The sequence below is a fragment of the Calonectris borealis genome, chromosome 2 (assembly GCF_964195595.1).
Source record: "Calonectris borealis chromosome 2, bCalBor7.hap1.2, whole genome shotgun sequence".
Taxonomy (NCBI): Eukaryota; Metazoa; Chordata; class Aves; order Procellariiformes; family Procellariidae; genus Calonectris; species Calonectris borealis.
This window is the reverse complement of record NC_134313.1, coordinates 52,743,436-52,765,704: the sequence shown is the minus strand read 5'-3', so window position 1 is coordinate 52,765,704 and position 22,269 is coordinate 52,743,436. Positions and strand designations below refer to the sequence as shown.

General features: G+C 42.1%; 1 protein-coding gene across 1 annotated transcript in view; it reads left to right on the top strand.

Moving 5' to 3' along the window:
* The window catches only part of LAMA3 (laminin subunit alpha 3), a 120,482-nt gene that overhangs the window by 14,579 nt on the left and 83,634 nt on the right, over positions 1 to 22,269 (top strand). The window contains exons 3-10 of the mRNA XM_075141977.1: positions 2,743 to 2,860; positions 3,463 to 3,581; positions 4,859 to 5,029; positions 8,015 to 8,112; positions 9,571 to 9,686; positions 13,546 to 13,664; positions 19,779 to 19,869; positions 20,897 to 21,028. Of these exons, the coding sequence (XP_074998078.1) occupies positions 2,743 to 2,860; positions 3,463 to 3,581; positions 4,859 to 5,029; positions 8,015 to 8,112; positions 9,571 to 9,686; positions 13,546 to 13,664; positions 19,779 to 19,869; positions 20,897 to 21,028 (964 nt within the window). The remainder of the gene's footprint in view (positions 1 to 2,742; positions 2,861 to 3,462; positions 3,582 to 4,858; positions 5,030 to 8,014; positions 8,113 to 9,570; positions 9,687 to 13,545; positions 13,665 to 19,778; positions 19,870 to 20,896; positions 21,029 to 22,269) is intronic.

Sequence of the window (22,269 nt, the reverse complement as noted above, 5' to 3'; positions counted from 1 at the left end):
ACTGTGGAAATGGAATTCACTGCTCCTATTTTGCTCACACTTACGGGAAGGTATCACCTGTTAGGAGAGAAAAGATGAGACTGGCTGTGTCAGCACTTTGAGTAGCATCTGAGTAAAAGAATGTAATAACTGTATGACAAGCTGAAGCAGATGTCATCTGCTTTTTTGGAGAGTAGGTAGAAGGTCATTGTTGTGATGATTCCACAGCGTGACTACAAGCAGTGGGGTCCTGGAGAAGGCAGGGCCTTTTCTGTATGCTTCTTTTGTTTCCTCTTGAGCTTTCTAAACCATTTGTCTTGATTAAGTCTGTATCAATCCACACACAGAGTGTTATCCACACTTGTTAACATGCATGTAAGGATGGGACTCCCAAAGACCTTAAAACATAGGGGAAGCAGGACTGTTAGTGGATGGGCAGTTGCCTGCCCAGTGCAAAGCTGGTTTGAACGGGGCAATGCCCCTTGAGAGATTCAGCTGGCCAAAAGCAAGAACATGCAGCACGTTTTTTTTTAGGAATTTCAGAACTATTATGCTTTCCTGGGGGGATACCAGTCTTCATACTGAATGGCCATCCTGGGTGACATGTAATGTCCTTATTCTAAAACTTACCAGTCAAGCAGTGGAAGTTACTTAGGCAAAAAGTATCAGAAACTCAGTAAGAGCAAATCTTGCCACAGTCCCCAAAGTATTCACCTATTTCTGACAATCAGGGTAGAGACTTTCCGTCGGTAATTTAAGGGCATTGCTCCAGCTGTGCAGTCATTGTACATAGTTCTGGGTTCTGTCGTTCTGTCAACAGAATGGCTGCCACTTGCTTTGCTCGATACTGTTGTCTAGTAAATTATTTTCCATAGGTAGATACTGGCTATTTAGGTACCTAAATTTAGTATCACAGGAGGTGAAGTTGGTGCTTGTCAGGCTGTATTAAGTAGGCAGGGTAAATTCCAACACTAACATAAAGGGTTTTTTTCCCCCAGTTATCTCTCCCACTGCCCCAGGTCAGCAACATTCAGCAAATCAACAATTTCTGAAATAGGGTTCAAGGTATCACACCTGCTGCGGTGATGCCTTGGTGTGTGTAGAACAGGCGGTTGCCCTAGGTAGTTGTTGTATGTACTGCATTAAATGAATGCACAACAAAAAAACTTCAGTTTCTTCTGCTGGGATGTGAGATATCATGAGAGCGTGCTCCACGGAGTCCTTGAATTCCTCTCATTTCTCTGTGAGAAGGTTTTACTTTCTTCTGTGGATACTTTTGATATTCAGAAGCTGGTGTCTGAAACAGATGTGTGAAGATTGAGGCTGCATGTAGCCATATGACTGCAATGCGTGTGTAGCCATGGGATCGGCACGTGCAGTACTCGTTAGGGACAAATATTTCCAGGTATCTGCTCCACTGCATTGTTCACCATTTGCATCTGGCTTTTGATGGCCCCAGCTGGTACGACAGCTATTGCATTGGTCCTAGCTGGCAGCTGAATGGGCCAGGCATGGCAACAGATGCTGTTCCCAGTTTCTGACTGGGAGCTTGTACGCATTTGTGGTTTGGTGTCTAATAACTTGTGCAAAGTATTAGCTTCAAGGTTATGACATTTATGGTGCCTGAGCAAAGATAAACTGCATGGGTGTATCTGATGTGAGGGCTCTGGCAGCAGTTACTTGACAGACTGCTGACTGTAACGCCCTGCCTCCCCCACCAAAGTAAGAATCTCTTGCAAACAGATGATTCTGAACTGAGGTGGTTGAGTGGGAAATTCCGGCACATCTTCACTAGAATATTGACTCTACTTCAGTATCGGATCACTTTTATTGACAGCTCATATCCATGTTGTGGTTGTTTAAATTCTAAATGACCCTTAGAACCAATCCGTGTTCACCCTTTTGTGTAGAGGTAGTTTTACTGATGTTCTGATTTTTATGGCTGTGGACTATCCCAAGAGGCTTACAGCAAGATTTCCTTTCTTGTCAAATCCATTTTTGCTCTAGTGTTTGGGAGCTTTCTATCTCTGTGATCTATCACTGTGATACACAATGAGCACCTAAAGAAGCCAGACGGGACTCTTGGCCTTGGGAACCTCGAGCTGATGAAGCTCTTTGAGCTGTTTCAGACAATGAATGAGCTACCAGTCATAAGAGTCTCTCCTGTATTATTTGATATCCACAAAACTCTGGGGTGGCTTACTTCTGTTACTCGAAAAGTCTGTCAAGTGGCAAAATTATCTAGAAATATTCTTAAAGTGAGGGAACAGGTGGCTTAGATTACTATCAAACTCAACCAAAGGAGTCCCAGTGTAAAGGGTATGTGCATTTTCTCTTACATCATTGTGATTTTTCTTGACTACAAGCATAATTACATGATTGAAATGCAACACAGATGTACCAGGATGCTGCAAAAGTATCTTAGATCAGTGACGTGTTGAGATGCTAACTTTTCAAGGTTAAGTACTATACCCTTAACACACCCAAGCAATCAGTCACGTGCAAAACAGAACTGTTCTGAAATGTAAGAGATGGCATTTAACACAGTCCTGTTGTAGCTTTCTTAATGTATTGGAGCACATTGCCAGGTGAGGTAGCCTGCTGAGAATCTGGCCTATTATTTTAATGGGAATGAAACTGCAGAGGATAACCTTCTCACTGTACACTAAAGAAAAGGTGTTTATTGGCATTAGCTTTAGTATTGTGGTACTTTTATAGAGTTCAAAAAGCTCCTGATAAGATCTATGTATATTCTGTTACCAGCTCTTCCATGTTGCCTATATCCTTATCAAGTTTGCAAATTCTCCTCGTCCAGATCTCTGGGTCTTAGAAAGATCAGTGGACTTTGGAAGAACTTACACTCCCTGGCAATATTTTGCTCGTGAGTATCAATCCTTGTATCATTGCTCTTTTGTGGACAGGTATCTTTAATCCTTCGCCCAGTAGCAGAAAATCAGACCACGGGTCTCACTGAAGACTTCAACTGCAGTGAAGGCAGTGAACATCAAATACATTTCTCTTGTCTTAGTTATCCACAATAAATTAGTGACAAGAGTGTAACTAAAAATGAGTTTGATATTTTGAAAGTGTAACTCAGTACATGAATATTTTTCAGTCTGCTGGGAATTGTTGTTTTGTTTTGTTTGTCGTGGTTTTTGGGTATGTCAGAACTACAGTGTCCTTCATCCCATGGGACCCTGGAGTTCCTTGCAAAAATCAAAGTGAAATACAAATGCAAAATCTTGGAGTACATATATAGCTTTTTTTGTGACAATATGAGAAATATTATGCCATGTCTTGTCAGGCACCACTGAATTGCTTAGGAATTTCCATTTTTCTGTGCTGAGCGACACAATCACTGTTATTATTCAATTATGGGGGAGAATTTAGCTGAAAGCACAGAGGATACTTCTTCGTTAATTTACATTAGAACAATAGTGTTTATTTTCACATATAAAAATAATTTTGTTCTCACTTGACTAGACTCCAAAGCAGATTGCTTGGAGCGCTTCGGAAAGGAAGCCAACCTTCCGGTGAGGAGGGACAGCGATGTCCTTTGCACCACAGAGTACTCTCGCATTCTGCCTCTTGAAAACGGAGAGGTAAGTGCTTTTAGGAAAGTAATGTGTAACACTGGAAGCAAACAGCATTGGTTTCAGAAGTTTGCTGTTTCAGTAAAAACCTAGAACAAGTAATTTTTCAGCTATGACTGCTTGAATCTACATTAATAAGTCCATAACCAAGCAGGGGATACATGTTTGTAATATAATACATGCGTTTGCAAAATGTTGCTCTGATTTTAGCTGTTGTTCCTTGCTAGGCTGCGGCCTGTGTTATTTGAATGAATGTTAAACTCTGGGCTGTGCTGATGGCTCCTGCTGACATTCTCCTTTTATGCCTGATGTGGTTAGAATCCAGATCTGAACTCCTTAAGAGTTATCCAGAGTTTTGAGCACACAGATCTGGGGTTGTAGTTTCATATTAAAGTAGAATTTGTTTATTAACATATCTGTGAAATTTTCCTAATAAAATATTGTAAAGAATAATCTCCGTAGAAGAACACTGCTGGTGCCATCCCCTATTACGTGCTGCATGACTTTTCCTAAAGGAATTGTGCTGCAATCAGAACCGTCACCATTCCCTTGTTACTGCTTTGGAGTATAGGAGCCATCTGAAAATAGAAATCTGTTATCTGATCGGTTATAAATAAATGAAAGTCTCTTACTCAGTCCTCTACATGCACACTAGATTGTTAATTTAATAGAGATTCATGACTGCTAGGCTGCTGGCATCTGTTTCTTTAAAAAATAAAGAAGTGCCGGAGCCCTTGTTTTGAAAGTCAGATAAACCTGCTTTCATGTGAGGGGATTTTCTAAAGCAACACTGTGTACTTTCTTCCAAAAGACCATTAATATGCTCCCAGGCACTGGACCTGGTAACAATAATATTTTCCAGGAATGTTTGTGCCTTAACCCAAAAATAAATGTGCTTTGGGAAAGAGCCAAAATCTGATGTTTTTACTCAGGCAAAACTCCCATTGACACTATCAACTGTTAATATATGTATTTGCAACTATTCCTATTGTTTTTTCCTATTAAAACAGGTACTTTTTGTGTGTTATACCTACTGTTTTCAAAACAGATAGAGGCACTTTTTTTTCCCAATGTACCATATGGGTAATGAGAATTAAGGAGAGTCCAAGACTAACAACACTTTTTTTCCCAATGTCTTGGCTTCAGTATGAAATGTGTAATTGTTACTGCAAATATGCTCAGAAACAATAGCAAGTTTTGGGATTCTTTTATTAATTTTGCTGTGTGCCGCTGCTGACACTTGCAGTTGATATATTTTAACAAAAATGTGCTTACTTCTTTGTTAGATTGTAGTATCTCTGGTAAATGGCCGCCCAGGAGCAAAAAACTTCACTTATTCCCCTAGTCTTCGAGAATTCACAAAAGCAACAAACATCCGCCTTCATTTTCTCAGAACTAATACACTTCTTGGACACTTGATATCGAAAGCTCAACGAGACCCCACTGTAACTCGTAGAGTAAGTACTGTTTTCACCGAGATATACTCAACAATTGTATTCAGCTTGTTAGAGGTCAAAAAATAATCAGAATGTTTCAACAATCGAATTTTACAGTGATGCACCTTTAAATCCTCGTATTTTCTCCAGGTTCGTTTGAGACGAAAAGGTAATTGGGTCAGTACAGATTTATGGAGGGGAAGTAACGATTAATGATTTTGTAACAGACTGTCTTCTTTCCCTGTTTTTGAATATGGAAGGAAGTGGGGTGCATCACGGGAGCTATAAGGAGCCAAAGCGGAAATCTTCTGAACTGTCTTACGCAGGGCTGAGGAACTAAATCTCTTCAGCTTTATTTGACACTACTTTCCCTTGTTTATTCAATAAAGATTTTCAGGAAACAGTACCTGAGTTTCTGAAGGACCGGAATCAAAGGGCGTATTCGAAAGTTACTATCTTTCCACAAACTGTTTGAGATGCCTAGGTGTTTTCAGTGGATTTTGGGCTATCCACGAGCTTGAAAGCCAAAGTCCCACTCCCATTCAGTGGGGAAATGTAAGGAAATTCAGCTCCCTCAAGGAAACACCACATAGAAATTCATATACTTAGAGAGATTGCAGACTTCATATTGTATTGTTATTTTTAGCCTTTTCATTTAAAATGAAGATTCGGTAACAATTGGAGGAAACCCTGGGGTGAGGCACTACACGAATGTGTGTGAGAGTTTCTGCATCAAAAAACATAAAACTATTCCAGTTACTTGATAGCACTCCCATTAAGTATTTTCCTTGTTTAAAGTAAATTTTAAGATGTTGCTCACAGGCAGATGTAAATGCAGTATTTAAGTTTACTTGACAAGCAGCACAGCTTTAGTGTAAGGAACTTCTGATGTTATCATAGCCATGGGATGTAGGATAGATGAATGAAATGTTGAGTGTTTTATTAAATTGTTAAAAGAGAGCACAAGTTTTCATTGTGGAGACCTTCCAAGTCTAGGAAAGAGTTAATATTCTTAATAAAAATCTTTGTGTTAAACTTATTACAGAAACAGATGAAAACCAGACCAGTTCTGTTCTCCCATCCGAGTCACTGCCTAGCTTCCCCTGTTAATGGTTTGAGTTCACGACACACTGAATTATATACAATATGTTTTATGTCTAAACTGTGGCAGTTTCGCCTAGTAATCATTTTGGCCTATTGCTAATTTGACTTATTACTGACCAGTGACAGTACAATTACTGTTAGTAGTAAAGTGTAGCTCTGTATGAAGCTACAAGGCTGTATGAAACTATGGACTGGGTTGTAAAGACTCTTATACAAAAACCAGTCCAATATGTCGGTGAGAGTCACAGTGATCATTTCTAGCTTTGCTGAAAACACTGAAAGCATAGGTTTTACTTACAGTATGAAAATGGTATGCACAGTTAAAAATGAATGTGTATATTTGAATAGAGATAGTTCAGAAGGCAAAAAATATTTCCTAGTCTGTGTCCCATCTACTGTTCTTCACCTGCCTAGAGCAAAGACAGCTAGTTGGGAAAGCTCCCTGTCTTGGGGAAGCATCTCGTCTGTGCCCAGCCAACCCCACCTACATAAAAGTAGAGAATGTGTATGCAACTGAGATGAATCACAGAATGGCTGAGGTTGGAGGGGACCCGGAGAGGTCATCTGGTCCAACCTCCCTGCTCAAGCAGGGTCACCTAGAGCTGGTTGGCCAGGACCATGTCCAGACAGCTCTGGAGTACCTCCAGTACCTCAAGGAGGAAGACTTCACAACCTCTCTGGGCAACCTGTGTCAGTCACCCTCACAGTGAAAAAGTGTTTCGTGATGTTCAGAGGGAACCTCCTGTGTTTCAGTTTGTGCCTGTGTCTCTGGTCCTGCCACTGGGCACCACCAACAAGAGCCTGGCTCCATCCTCTTTGCACCCTCCCTTCAGGTATTTATAGACATTGACCAGATCCCCCTGAGCCTTCTCTTCTGAGCAGTCCCAGCTCTCTCAGCCTTTCCTCATAGGAGAGCTGCTCCAGTCCCTGCATTATCTTTGGCCCTTCATTGGACTCTCTCCAGTATGTCCATGTCTCTCTTGTACTGGGCAGCCCAAAACTGGACACAGCACTCCAGCTGCGGCCTCACCAGTGTTGAGTAGAGGGGAAGGATCACCACTGAGAGAGGCTATATATACCACTTAGAGGGGCTGTATTGTGAATAGAGTGAGCACAGGAGACATAACTGCATAACGTTCTGACCCTTTTTCTCTTCATCCTTTAATTTTTCTGGGGGTACATAGAGATCAAGATTTACAACCAGCTCTCTGTTCTCCCTGGTGCTCTAAGGAGACAAGGAAACAACTTCTGAGCTACAAAAATGTATTCAGAAGTTACTATTGATATGTATACAGTAATGATATTTTCACTGAGTTGAACTAATTAAATTTTTATCTTCTGTTGCCTGGATGCCTGCAAGGCATGAGGATGAGATACAAAGTGTTTCAACTTCAGGTCACAATTTCAAATCCAGCTCGAGTGATTTTGACTGAGCTGGTCATTTTGGTCTGTTTCTAGTGTTTAGTGATCATGTCTGACTGAATGGGGCAACTGCAGTGCCCATACCAGCGTGTCTGGTTTGTTGACCAGGCCAAGGTCTCACAAATTTATGCTTTGACAGTACTTTACATCTCCATCCTCAAGCTCGCTTTGAACAAGCTTTGGGCTTGGGTACTGATGGCTGTGTAGCTGCTGGGGAGTGGAGAGCTACAGCAATATGCATTTGGTGTGAGCTGCACAAGCCTGTTGCAATCAGAGTATCATGGGTATTGACTTTCATTTGCTGGTACTCGTACTGAGACATAGACATCAACAGAGGTTTGACCGTTGGCTGCCTGACTTAGGCCTTTTGTAAAGTCATGCCTTTAAAATTCTGATAAGGTTTAACAATCTGATGTTGATATTTCTGACATGATACAAGTAAGGAAAGACCTATACATACTTCTTGTGCTTGTTCCATAGTATTACTACAGTATAAAGGACATCAGTATTGGTGGTCGATGTGTTTGCCATGGCCATGCTGAAGTATGTAATGCAAAGAGTGCTGAAAACCAATACCAGTAAGTAAACTGAGCGCGACATTAATTTAATATGAGAAAAACAATACATGAATGTTTTCAAATGATCCTTTTTACTATGGAATGATATAGTCTTACAGGGATTTTTCATTATATTTCAAAAACTAGAACCTGCTAATGATTGACAAGAAAACAGGTCAAGCGCTATTGTGTGTGAAATATAATAATAAAAAGTCTTTACTTAGATTTTTCTTTTTAATTGAAATAAGAGTTTGGCAGATTGAATAATTTTTTAGAAACCCTTAGTTCTTTTTGGAAAACATGGGTTGATATCACCTTCCAACAGCAGGAATTAGAAGCCCAACTCAAGAACAGAGTTAGTGAACTTCCTGGAGATATTGAGCATTATAACTGAGCTCAGCCAAGGCCCAATGGCTTTCGATCATTACTAGAAAAAGTAAAAACAGAAACTGAGGGAACTATCCCCTTTCCCTGTGAAGTTTATGATCTCTATATTGATTTCACAAGGAGTTAGATGAGGCTGCTCGGCTCATCTGCTACAGGAAAGTGACTGTGAATAATCAGGCTGTCTAAAACATATTTTAAAAGCCTGGTTTAAACCAGCTGTTGCTCTTATCCATGATGGTATTGAAACAAACTTTTGTCAGGACAATGCAATATTTTCAGTTGTGCTTTAATGAAGAGTAAGTGGGCAGGTGGATGCCTCCTTTCCAGATGTCTGTGCTAGAGAAAAGTAAGTACAGAAGGTGTGAAATCTACGGGAATAGGATGGTTATGCTTAAAAATTGTATTGCCCCTTGGTTATTAGACCACACAGATAAAACAGGAACATTGGAAAAGGCCTCTCCAGTCTCAAGGTATCTTTGTTCCTCCTGGGATTCAGTTACTATGCATGATAGTAAGACCTAGCCCATAATAAGAGCCTGCCTGCCCTTTAAGTAGGCTATTCAGCTAAATCAAAATAAATATGAAGTACATTTTCTTGATGAATAGTGTGCACTATTTTAAAAATAACAAGACGAAGTTATGATCTTACTTTATTAAAAACACTAATAAAATTATTCTAAACAAAGCATAATGAAAAAATGATGAAGACGTGCATATAATGATGATAAATATTTTGATTTACTGTAGGTCAACAAGCTTCAGCCTTGGAATGAAGCTAATATAGCTTCATCCTAAAGTGTTATATATCAGTTGATTTGATATTCTAGAATAAAGTTTCATAATCCAGTCTACTGAATCCAATTATAAATGTTCTCTATAAGTAATTTGTGCTAATAACCTCATAATCACATGATTAAAGTAATCAATCATGAAGAATTTTAGGAAAGTTCCAAAATGTTCTAGTATTACCTCCTTACATGTGAGCTTATGTCCTGTCCTTTTCACACTATGTGTAAGTCTTGGACTACAATAAAATTAAGAAAAGAAGTTTAAGTCCAGCTTCAGTACAATAAGAGGCTTTCATTTCTGTAGGTTTCAGTGTGAATGTCAGCATAACACTTGTGGGGAAACCTGTGATCACTGCTGCCCTGGATATAACCAGAAACAGTGGCAACCTGCAACAGCTGGGAGCACAAATCTATGCGAACGTGAGTAGCCTAAAAGATGCTGGGTTAAAAGGGGCACTGACAGGTGGGTGGGAGTTAGCCATAGCACACATGTTCATGGAGCATAACTAGCACACTGCATGTTTTAACACCTTTTTTCTTTACTAAGAAAATTCTTTCCATACAGCAATAAGGAACAGATGGTGCAGTGACTATTATTTATGTTTTTCTCTCTTATTAAACAATGAAAATAGTAATTCGTGTGAGAATATTGCATGAGAAAAGTGGAAGCCTTCTTGTAGTACGTTAAGTCAACACGTCTCCCCAGTTATAGCTGTCTGCTGACAGATTGTGGATCCCCCCTAGCAGAGCAGAGACTATGGGCATCTTGTACAACTTCAAAATTTGCCTCCCCATCACCCAGGCCTCTTGGTGTTCAGATTGCGGAGAGATTGCTCAAGGCTGCCACTGCTTACAGGCGCTTGAGCTGCCCTCCATTCTTCTGCTGATGGTCGTTCCTCGCTGACCATACGTAAGCGGGCACAAAGACGTTCCTGGTGGAGAGTCCAGGCAGTTCCACACTTGCACCCCTTTCCGTGCTCGTAGTTGGGAGTTTGGAGTGCTTTAGCCCCACAGACTGAGTAGTCAAGCTGGAGAAGCCCATTGACCTTTCTCCCCCCTCCCCTGTATTTCATTCTTTTGTTAAAGAATACGAGCATACGGACCCCCTTTTGGTGGAGGGGTACGTAGTGTCACACACAGGTGTTTTGCGTCCTTCTGGCCAGAAACCAGTGAGTGTGGTACAGACAGCGTTCCCGTCTCTGTGCACATCCTGTTCTGCCTGGGCAGCCTGCAGTTTCCTTTGTGTCTGGCCTAATTTATTTTCCTCGCCTGCCGTTCCTGAGAGTAGCGTAGCCAGTGGGTACAAACCGTTAACAGGGAACCTTATTTGAAAGCCAAAGAGATGTACCTATATAATTAGTTTGAGGAATAAAGAGATGGCTTGTTTAATCAAAACTGCAGTACTAAGACTGAGTGTTGAGCGGGGGGGGAAGATGATTAAAATGTTTGATAGGAGATAGACATGTTGAGACACAATTTTTGGGCAATATTTGAAACCTCATTTAAATTCCTCTCTTTGAAAGGAAAACATTTTCTGCCAGGAAAGAGATAGACAAAGAGCATAAATAATGTCATGTTTTTTAAAGAATGAGTTTATAGAAGATCATCTACAAGATTCTGAGCCAAAACAACTTTGCTTCTAACCACCTCTGAAAAAATACTCTTTTTAGTATGGATTGCTCCTAGCGGTTTGAGGTGATTTGTGAGAGCATTTGCCAGGTGCAGACCTCTTTTTCTGGCAGCCAGTGAAGGAATTAAAGCAACCTCGTTAAGCTTCCCAGAAGCCTGAGGTCCCTTGAGAGAAACTGATGGAGAGAGGTTGGTGGGAGCTTGTAGGGATAAGCCCAACCTTGCTATGAGTTTCCCAGTACTGTTTGGGTCAGCAAGTGGCCCAAAGTAGTGAGAAGATGCTTGATGAGGTAGAAGGGGTTTCTATTCCCCTGTGAGAGAAAATGCTGTTACTATAATCAGAGCAAATAATTTCCCATCGCTGTTAGAAGACATACTTGTGGGCTGTAGCTCGTAGATGGTTTGGCCCTAGAGGCAAGGAGCTTTTATTTACATTGTAAATCTTTTTTTCTCTTCTTTCCTTTTCTGACTTAGTGTCTTGAACCAGCATCTCATTTGTGCAATGTTTTATTTTCTTGAAGAATTATATGAATAAAAATCTCGAAAGATCTTCACAGGCTATCACAACCTGGCCAGGGAGCCCAGTCTCGACCTGTCTGGTTCCTGTCAGCAGACCATAAGGGAACCTGATGGCAGGCCACCACCTCAGCTGGTAGTTTCTACGAAAAGGCTTCCTTGTGCAAATCTGTTCACATATAAAGATGTGGAGGAGATACAGAGAATGATCCAGTTTCCTTTCTCTTGTCTGTATGATCACGTAGCAAGGCATGGAGACTCAGTCGTCCCTGGTACTCCCAGTTGTGTTCCCAGTTGTGCCAGGTACTTGGAATAGAGTTTGGAAGGATTACTTCCCATACGCTTCCCTCATCGTGAAGAAAGTAGGGCAAGGGCCCTTAGCTCCTGTTTTGAGGTGGTCTCAGGAACCCATTGCCTTCCAGAGTATCTTATCATCCCCTGGTCCAGATGAAGGGAGGATTTCCCTAAACATGAAGTCATAGCTTTATAAAGTCAAAACTTCAGGAATTTCCTGGGAAGGTTTCCCTGGCGTGCTGGAACATCTGTAATTAAAAGCTCACCTAGCAGCCAGATGCTTGGGGAAGCCCTTTTTGCTTCCTGCATTCTTTCAGAAAAGTTCCCGTTGTTCCTCTCCTGCGAGAAAAGAAGGTCGGACATAGGATGAGTTTATGGCAAAACCATCATCCTGCCCTTTGATTTATTCTGTTTGCTTGCTACTATGGTTGGTTCCTACTCGGATTTATAGTATAGTTCTGGAAGACTTCAGTGAAGACAGGCAGAGCGTTACATGACCAACGGGAAGAGATTCATTTTAACTAAGATGGGAAGATTATGAGATATTCATAACTGATCTCTGGGAAATTAGATAAATTATTTTCTGGGTAAATCCATCACCCTTTACTCAAGCTTTATTTGCAGGAACTATTCAAAGTGTGGAGCTATTTTTCAGGTTAATTCTCTTCTGCAAGCAAGGCTGGCTTCGGCTGGCACTGGGATTTGTATTGCTAGGCCTTTTTGCCAAAGGTAAAACAGCAAAGGCTTTTCGGGATTTAGGTCTCCCACGTCAATGCAAGGAGATTGGTGAAGCCAGCTGATACGCATACAAGGCCACAAGTGGATATATCAGTGGATGTATCTCAGATGTTTTCAATAGGTCAACTTCCGAGACTGAGACATACGGTGAGGCTGATGTGCCTGCAAGCAAAGCCTCACAAGTATCTCTCAGTCTCTTCTGAGCACTGCAATAATAGCATCTGTTAAAAGGAGTTAAAAGTATATGTATGTGGAGATGGATTCAGAGCCACTGTGAATTCAGCTGTTACCTTCATTTGGCTTAACAGAAGGGAAAAATAAAGGAAAGGAGCTAACCACAAACCACCCAAAGTAAAATTTGTCACAGCTGAGACTATAAACAACCATACACTGGGGAAGTGAGTTATCTCAGTCACCTAATTCTACCTATAATAACAATAATATATATATATTATTATTATTGTTGGTGTTGTTATTGTTCTTCATACCATACCTCTTTAAAACATACTTTTTGAATCCACAATTCCCAGGAAGCAGAATGAACTCGTACGTAAAACTTCTCCATTCAGAAGACAACTGCAGGGTAAATGATTAGCCAAGTTTGCTGGTATATCTTTATCTACAGCTGAGTATGAGAGTTCTTTGGTGTAGGTCTTTTTATTCAAATGTGTATACCTTCTCTATATTATTTATTTTGAATAAAGGTTTAGTGCACACAGCTTCAGCCCAGATATATTTTTAGACATGGAAAAATAAAATAAACATTTGAACATGTTTTTGATAATTTTTAAAAACTGCTGAGACCATTCTTTTGGAGCTTCCTGGTTCTGCATTTATGCATAAAAATATGTTGTTTTGAGATGGTACAACCGTTGCCTCCTCTGATAAGCCCAGCAGCGCATGTTTTCCTCATACATGGACGATCTTACCATGTTTCTGGTGTGAAAATCCAGGTGTTAATAGGTAAATACGTGTATTTGAGCATACTCCGACATACCTCAGTGTATGTATACATAAAAAATCTAAGCTTCTTTTTCACCTCTGCTACATTACTGAATTCCAGCATTACAATGAAAGCTGACTTGGAATATTACTTTTTCAGCCTGCAATTGCCATGGACATGCCATTGATTGCTACTATGATGCTGATGTTGATCAGCGTCGAGAAAGCTTAAACATCCGTGGGCATTATGAAGGTGGAGGAGTCTGCATTAACTGCCAGGTAAAAAGGTGGTTTTGGCCATAAATGACAAAATGACATAAATAAATGACATTTGAAGAAGGACTGTGCCCACACCAATAGTTTGGAGGCTGACCAGTCTAGATAGCTCCATTTCTCTGGGGTTGTTACTTATACTCAAAGCAGGGAAAAAGGTGTCTGAAAATAATTTACATTGTACAACATTGCTTATTAAAGTATAAAAGGCACATATAAATTGTATTTATGCTCAGTCCTGTGTGATTCAAATAAAGCAACAATTAAATCAACTACAAAAATTCCCATTCCTATTATTACGAACTCTGCCATTACCCTGCTTAACAGAAGGAAGTAAAATTAACCAAATAAAATTCCAGCTCAGGGCAGCTGGTTCCTTACTGCAGCAAAAGACAGAGGGCTCTCCCTCACCAGCGGGAGTAAAGGAGGGCATAGGCTATACCAAGAAGGAAGCTTATAGGTATTGAAAAAACACGGAATCGTAGAAGGGGACCTCTGGAAGTCATCTAGACTAGTGCTCCACTCAAACCAAGGCTATATGCAAAGTTATGTCAGGTTGCACTGAGAAGTGTCCAGTTGAGTTCTGAAAATTTCTGAGGGTGGAGATTACCCAGACTCTGGGTAATCTTTTACAGCACTTAATTGCTGTCATGGTAAAGAGATTTTTTTACTGTTCAGTAGGAATTTCCCCAGTTGCAACTTGTGACAGCTGGCTTTTGTCCTTTTGCTGTGCACGTCTGAGAAGAGTTGTCTCTGTCTTCAGTGTAACCCTCTCTTAGGTACAGGAGAACTGCCATTAGACACCTCTGTTGCCCTTGAACATCACTTCTCCAAGCCAACCAAAGCCATTCCCTCAGTTTCTCCTTACATGTCATGTGCTCCAGCCCCTTAACTCTCTTAGAGGATCGGTTGGATTGAATCAACAAATGTAAATTTGGAATCGGAGACTTTACGTTGTATCTGTCATTAATGAATAATACGTTCTTGGAAAGAGAAAGAATGTCTCTCATCCTGAGTAACTTTTGTCCTACCCTGGCTAATTACTATCAGGAAAGATCAAACAAGGCTCTGATCAACTTGATCTGATCTTGGACTTATCTCTGCTTTGAGTGGGACTGAACCACCTGACCTCCTGAGGTCCCTTACAACCTAAATTATTCATTGGTTCAGTGATCTCGGGGTTAAATACATCCAGACTTACTTGGAAACCTGTCTTCCTTTTGTTGTCAAGTCATCTGAAGTACAATGACAAGCAGCTGACCAGAACGTAGTTCAGAGGGAAAATTATCATCAAACCTATTTTCTTATGAAACCTGTGTATCATGATTTATGTATTACCATGCTGTGCATTTAAAAATATAATGGTATTTAAGGAACAAAAAAAAGGAAATAGCCAGTAAAATTTATAGGGTATGTTTTCCATCTTATTGCCACAATATAATCAGATATTGTCCTACAGGCAGTCAGAAGAGAGTAGAGTTATTTTTACTAGCATGAGTGGAAGAAATGTTCTTTGTCTTCCAATTGACATTTCTGTGCAGAACTTTATTCATGCAGTTTGGTAAGATTTGTCGTGTTGGTCCTTCCTGTCAGCTCTTTGTTCATGAAAGAACATTTCTCTTGCATTGCTTCCAGGACAGAAAAGAGAAAAATTAATCTAAATCTATGAGTCCTGGTTATATGACTGATATTAATTGTTTGTAACCTAATTTTGTGGAAGTTATGCTGGATTAAATGAGTTTAACATAAATCTAATTATAGCTTTTTTTTTTTGTGGATAAAGCACATGGATTTTAATTTACTTTTTCTGTTTGTGTCAGGAAAGTGTTAGGAATGGATGCTTGAGTGAAGAAGTGATAGAATTGAAATGTTGCATTCAAAGATAGATTCAATTTCTTTAGAGTCTGATAACAAGGGAGCTCTGGAAATCACGTAGTCCAGCCCCCTACTCGGAGCAGATCTAATTAGATCAGTTTCTCAGGGACTTGTTCAGTCAAGCTTTGAACACCTCCAACGGTGGAGATGCCACAACCACTCATGGCAACCTCTTTCAGTGTTTGGCCACCTTCATGATAATTTTTTTTTCCCTAATATCTAATTGGAATTTTCCATGTTCCAGTCTGTGCCTGTTGCCTCTCGTCCTATTGCTGTGCACCTCTGAGAAGAGTCTGGCTCCATCCCCTCTGTATCCTCTGATCAGGTAGTTGTAGGTAGCAGTAAGTTCTCCCTTCTCTTCTGAATGCTGAAGAGACACAGCTGTCTCAGCCTCTTCTTGGATGTCGTGTGCTTCAGTCCCTCACCATCTTGGTGGCTCTGCCCATCCCTTGTCCACAGCACCAGTCATCTTATCACAGAGAGCAATGAGGTTGATTGGGCATACTTTGCCCTAGGTAAATTTATGTTGTAAGGTAAACCATCTTCCTGTCCTTCGTGTGTTCTAAGATGATTTGTTCGCTGGATCTCCTTCCCCTCTGAGCAATTGGCCCTTACTCCCATTAGCTTTTCTTTTGCTTTGGATGTACTCCTAGAAACCTTTCTTTTTGCACTTCACCTCCCTTGCTAGTTTTAATTCCAGCTAAGCTTTGGCTTTCCTAACTCCACTCCTACATCTGTGGGCAATGTCTTTGTATTGCCACCAAGTAGCCTGTCCCTGCTTCCACCTTCCGTGTACTTTCTTTTTGAGTTTGAGATCAATCAGGAGCTCTGGTAAAACCAGTGCTGGCCTTCTGCCATGCTTGTTTTGCTTTCTGCACATTGGAAAGAACTGTTAGAATCATAGAATCATAGAATCATACAGGTTGGAAAAGACCTCTAAGATCATCGTGTCCAACCGTCAACCCAACACCACCATGCCCACTACACCATGTCCCTAAGGGCCTCATCTACACGTCTTTTAAATACCTCCAGGGATGGTGACTCCACCACTTCCCTGGGCAGCCTGTTCCAAGGCCTGACCACTCTTTCAGTAAAGAAATTTTTCCTAATGTTCAATCTAAACCTCCCTTGGCACAACTTGAGGCCATTTCCTCTTGTCCTATCGCTAGTTACTTGGGAGAAGAGACCAACACCCACCTCGCTACACCCTCCTTTCAGGTAGTTGTAGAGTGCGATGAGGTCTCCCCTCAGCCTCCTCTTCTCCACGCTAAACAACCCCAGTTCCCTCAGCCGCTCCTCATAAGACTTGTGCTCCAGGCCCTTCACCAGCTTCGTTGCCCTCCTCTGGACGCGCTCCAGCACCTCCATGTCCTTCTTGTAGTGAGGGGCCCAAAACTGAACACAGTATTCGAGGTGCGGCCTCACCAGTGCCGAGTACAGGGGCACGATCACCTCCCTATTCCTGCTGGCCACACTATTTCTGATACAGGCCAGGATGCCGTTGGCCTTCTTGGCCACCTGGGCACACTGCCGGCTCATGTTCAGCCGGCTGTCAACCAGTACCCCCAGGTCCTTTTCCTCTGGGCAGCTTTCCAGCCACTCTTCCCCAAGCCTGTAGCGTTGCCTGGGGTTGTTGTGGCCGAAGTGCAGGACCCGGCACTTGGCCTTGTTGAATCTCATACAGTTGGCCTCGGCCCATCGATCCAGCCTGTCCAGGTCCCTCTGCAGAGCCTTCCTACCCTCGAGCAGATCAACACTCCCGCCCAACTTGGTGTCGTCTGCAAACTTACTGAGGGAGCACTCGATCCCCTCGTCCAGATCATTGATGAAGATATTGAACAGGACCGGCCCCAAAACTGAGCCCTGGGGAACACCGCTCGTGACCGGCCGCCAACTGGATTTAACTCCGTTCACCACAACTCTCTGGGCTCGGCCGTCCAGCCAGTTTTTTACCCAGCGAAGAGTGCACCTGTCTAGGCCGTGAGCCGCCAGCTTCTCTAGGAGAATGCTGTGGGAGACAGTGTCAAAGGCCTTACTGAAGTCCAAGTAGACCACATCCACTGCCTTTCCCTCATCCACTAGGCGGGTCACCTGGTCATAGAAGGAGATCAGGTTGGTCAAGCAGGACCTGCCTTCCATGAACCCGTGCTGGCTGGGCCTGATCCCCTGGTTGTCCCGGACATGGCTCGTGAGCACCCTCAAAACCAACCACTCCATGATCTTCCCCGGCACCGAGGTCAGGCTGACCGGCCTGTAGTTCCCCGGATCCTCCTTCCGGCCCTTCTTGTAGATGGGAGTCACATTGGCGAGCCTCCAGTCGTCCGGGACTTCCCCAGTTAACCAGGACTGCTGGTAAATGATGGAGAGCGGCTCGGCAAGCTCCTCCGCCAGCTCCCTCAGAACCCTCGGGTGGATCCTATCCGGCCCCATGAGAATCAACTAGATCTCCTGGTCCGCTTTCCCCTCCAGGGCAATTTCACACAGGATCTTGCCAAGCAGTTACCTGAACAAGTCACAATCTGCTTTTCTGAAGCCCAGGACTGTAATTCTGCTATTTGTCTTGCTTACTTATCTCAGGATCTTAAAATCCACAGTTTCAGGGTCACTGCAGCCAAGGCTGCCCTCAGCCTTCACATGTTCTTCCTTGTTAGTGGAAGTCAGTTTGAACAGAGCATCTCCCCTAACTGGTTCATGAACCTCTACATCCAGAAATTCTCTTTGATACATTCGAAATAACTTCTGGATTGCTTGCACCCAGCTGCATTGCCCTTCTGGCAGATACTGAGGTGGTTAAAGTCGTCCACGAGTACCAAAGCTTTCTCTAGCTCCCTAAAGAAGGCTTCATTTGCCTTCTTGTTCAGGTGGTCTGTAACAGAGACCTACTACAGGATCAGCTGTGCCGGTCTGTCCTCTGATCCTTACCCGCAAGCTCTGCACGGGTTCATCACCTGCCCCAAGCCCCAGGGAGAGGCCCAGGCATTCTCTGCAGCCCCAGACCTGGACAGTGGCTGTCCTGGAGCTCTGTCTGGGGCGGGACCTCTGATGTGCCACGGCAGTTAGCACCACTAGTCTCCAAAGAATGTGCCCTGCAATGTGTTGAGACCATCGCTGCACAATCTCCAGGTAGACCTGCACTGTCTTGAGCAGAGATGCTGGGCCCCCCTGTGCTCCTGCCATGCTAAGTGCTGCAACAGCCACTGCATCTCCGTCTGCTGTGCCGTGTGAGCATCATCCCTGAGCTAGCGTCAGCCTTTCCCAGCAGTAGCTCAGATCTGAAGATGCTAGAGGAGGCTCCTGGCAGAGCTGGAAGCAGAACCCAAAACTACTGTGCAAACTGAGAGTGCCGACAGCGAGCAGCAGCCCCAACAGTGTCCTGGGTGCCCTGCTCATGAACTGCCCCTCCATTAAATGCCGGGTCCCTGCTCAGCCCTGAATTGCAACACTCCCTGAGGAGGAACTAAACAGCGAGTGGGCGCTGGGGGCAGCTGCTCCGGGGCAAAGCTTCCCCCCGCCTCCGCTTCCCCGCTTAGGGGTCTCCGAGCCCAGCAGAACGCCTTGTGACCACGATTTACTCAACTGGTGAATGCCGTGGCCGCAGCACGCTCCTGCCGCCCCCACCACAGGGGAGGGCTTTGCTGCACGAGTTGAAGCACACTGAGGACTGTGTTCACAGCGGATTTAATTTTTTTTTTGCTGTGGTTCAAGTTACTTACGCTATTTTTTCTGTGTGCCTAAAACACATGTTTATAGAGAGGTATGCTTTTCTAATGGAAGATCTGTTTTGTGCTGACTGACCAGGTTTTGGTTTATTTTGATGTGGCTGATCTTAGACATAGGGTATTAAAAAAAGTAATAGATGGCATGAGGAAAAATTAATGATGCAGTTGCCTGAACGATGTATACGTTATGCTAAGAAAGTAGTATAAGAACAGATATGTGATAGTGAAACAGAAATTTTTTTCCTAGATCTACTTTTTTTTTTTGTTAAAATAGCTCTATTCTATGCTTTAAAGATAAAATTCAGCTGCTTTATGTGAGAATACGATTCAGTAATCTGTAGAGAACAGGTGGTTAAAGAACAGCAAATGATGAATGCTGTCTTTATTGCAGTCATATTCCATTTTTTTTCCTGTGCTGATCCTTTTTCAGTTGTATATAGAAACAGCGTAAAGGATGTTATTGTTTCGTAATTCTTCCAAGTTCCCCTTTCTATCTCATATTCTCCCTTTGTTTTATTTTGCATAGCATAACACAGCTGGTATTAACTGTGAGAAGTGTGCAAAAGGTTACTATCGTCCTTACGGTGTTCCAGTGAGAGCTCCCGATGGCTGTATACGTGAGTCCTTTTCTATTAAGTATCTGCTCATGGTGGTGGCTTGAGGTATTTTTGCTATAATGAGAGCATGGGATGCACCTTTTGGGGAGGAAAAATGAAAGAGTGGCCAAAAGATGTTGGAGAACAATTGCAAATGACTTTCTGTTTTGCTTTAGACCCTTTCTTCTCAACTTATGTGTCATGAGCCTAAAGCTTCAGTCCATCAGCAGGACAATAGGAGGAAGTAAGGCAGAAAAGGCTGTTGAGGAGATAGGATCATGTAAGCCTGGGGTGCTGCTACACATCCCACAGTGAGGTGGCACGACCTCTGAGAAGCCACTCTCATCTCCTACCCTCATGACCTTACTTCTCTTAGCTCTCTGATATATATATGAGGTGTCCTTTGGCTCTTGGTTACTTGAAAATTTTATTCTATAGCTCAAAAGGTCACGAGGATCACTACTCCTACTTTATGCAGTGCTGAACCTAACATCTAATAAATAATGCAATAGGATGATTACTAATGTAACATTTAAAAAAGAAGGACTGAGTATAGGTAAGAGATGAGAGTTGAATTACAAACAGACCGAAAGAGCCTTGTGACAGGTAGGAGGAAGGTTTGTTGAGTTTGGGTATTGAAATGAATGGGAAGTCAACAGAGCCGTGGCGTGCTGCCATAATGTTGCACGTGGTGTGCAAGGGAAGGCAGATAGAGCGTGGTGCTTAGCCTAGACCATGGAGAGAGATGAGCAGATGCCACAGAAAAGATAGTTGCGGCAGTGCTGTGGAGTAATAACACGCAGCTTTCTGAACTAAAAAAGACTAAACACACTAAGAAAATAACTTAGGTCTTACTTCTAAGGGGTAGCACAAAGATTAATTGGTGATATAGAGTACTTGGAGAATATGTAACAGCATGCAAATGTTAATTCTTTAAATAATCAGGCATTCACAACTGCAAATCTACTATTATAATGCCATTGTGTACTGCTGTAAAAGGCAAATTAATTCTTTTCCAAAGAGTGCCTAATTGCTGATACTTACTTAGCCTGCAGTTGTAACTTGGAGCATGCAGAGGGCTGTGAGGAAGGGTCTGGCCGCTGCTTCTGTAAGCAGAATTTCCAGGGAGAAAACTGTGAACGCTGTGCTGATGGATTCTATGGTTATCCATTTTGTGTCCGTAAGTATACAAATAAAAATGCCTCTTTTCCAGTATTTTAAATGTGCATTAAAGAATTAACAGTTTTCATTACACTTGACTTGGTTAAAACACCTGGCATTTCAGCTTCACATGTTCTGATAAATCAGTTGTCATAATATGAAGAGGATCTGGTTTATTTTACAAGACGATGGTTATTTGAAAATCAAATAAGTTGTGCTGCATTCTCACAATTCTGAGTTAATTTAAGACATCTTGGTTGAGGCTACAGCCTATCTCTCAGTAAGTCATGAACTCCAGTCCTAAAGCCCTGGACAAATTGTTTAAAGATGTCTCAGGGTCTTTAGGTATAAAGACCACTTGGGCTGGAACATGACTGTAGTGAGAGAGAAGGGAGAAAATGGTTATCTGTTCTCCTTGACGCCTCCTAGGATTTGGAACCTGCATGCCTGATAAACGAAGCTTCTGGGCTTTTGGAGGATTCTAAAATAAGTAAAAATAATTCTAAAATAGCACCTGCATAATGTTGGAAAGGTCATCCTGGCAGAGCATAAGGCTCTCAGCCATGCTCTCTTACTTTTGCTGGACTGCGGGTAGGTGCAGATGTGTGGTCGAAGGAAGGGTTCCAGTTTGTTTCAGATTTTTTAAGAAATGGTTGAAGGAAAGGTGTTTGTAAATCCAAAGAAAATAAACATATTAGAAAAAACAATGTGACACAAATGCTGAGTGCTTCTGCTTATTGAAAATGGTAACAGAATGCTATCTAGTGCTATTGATTAATTGAAAATTAGATTTTTACTTTAAAATAAAGAGATTAAAATTAAGTGTTGGGAATTCAGCAAATTAAATGCTTTCCCCATAAACAAATCATACATAAAGCAACTGAGGAAAAAACTGAGGAAAAAAGTAACGTCAGAATTGTGTTTGCTGCATAAAAGCTTGTGACTCCATGGTCATATTCTAAAAATACATCAGTGGGATGTTTTGTGCTCTCAGTAGAAGCATGTTTCTGACAGCCAACAAAACAAGTGGTGTTCTGGGGCAAGATTTGAGGTCTGACTGAAACAGAGGTACCATGATGAAAATGGAAGAAGAGGGAAATCAATATGAAACAAAGGAAAAAAACTGTTAAAAAATGAAATGTTTGATTTCAATGGCTGTGATAGAATAAATCCTCTCTGTACAGTGCACTCTAGATTATCACATCTCGTTTATCCTCTTGTTTGTAATCCAACATTTTTAAGTAGGTTCAGCTCAGGTAG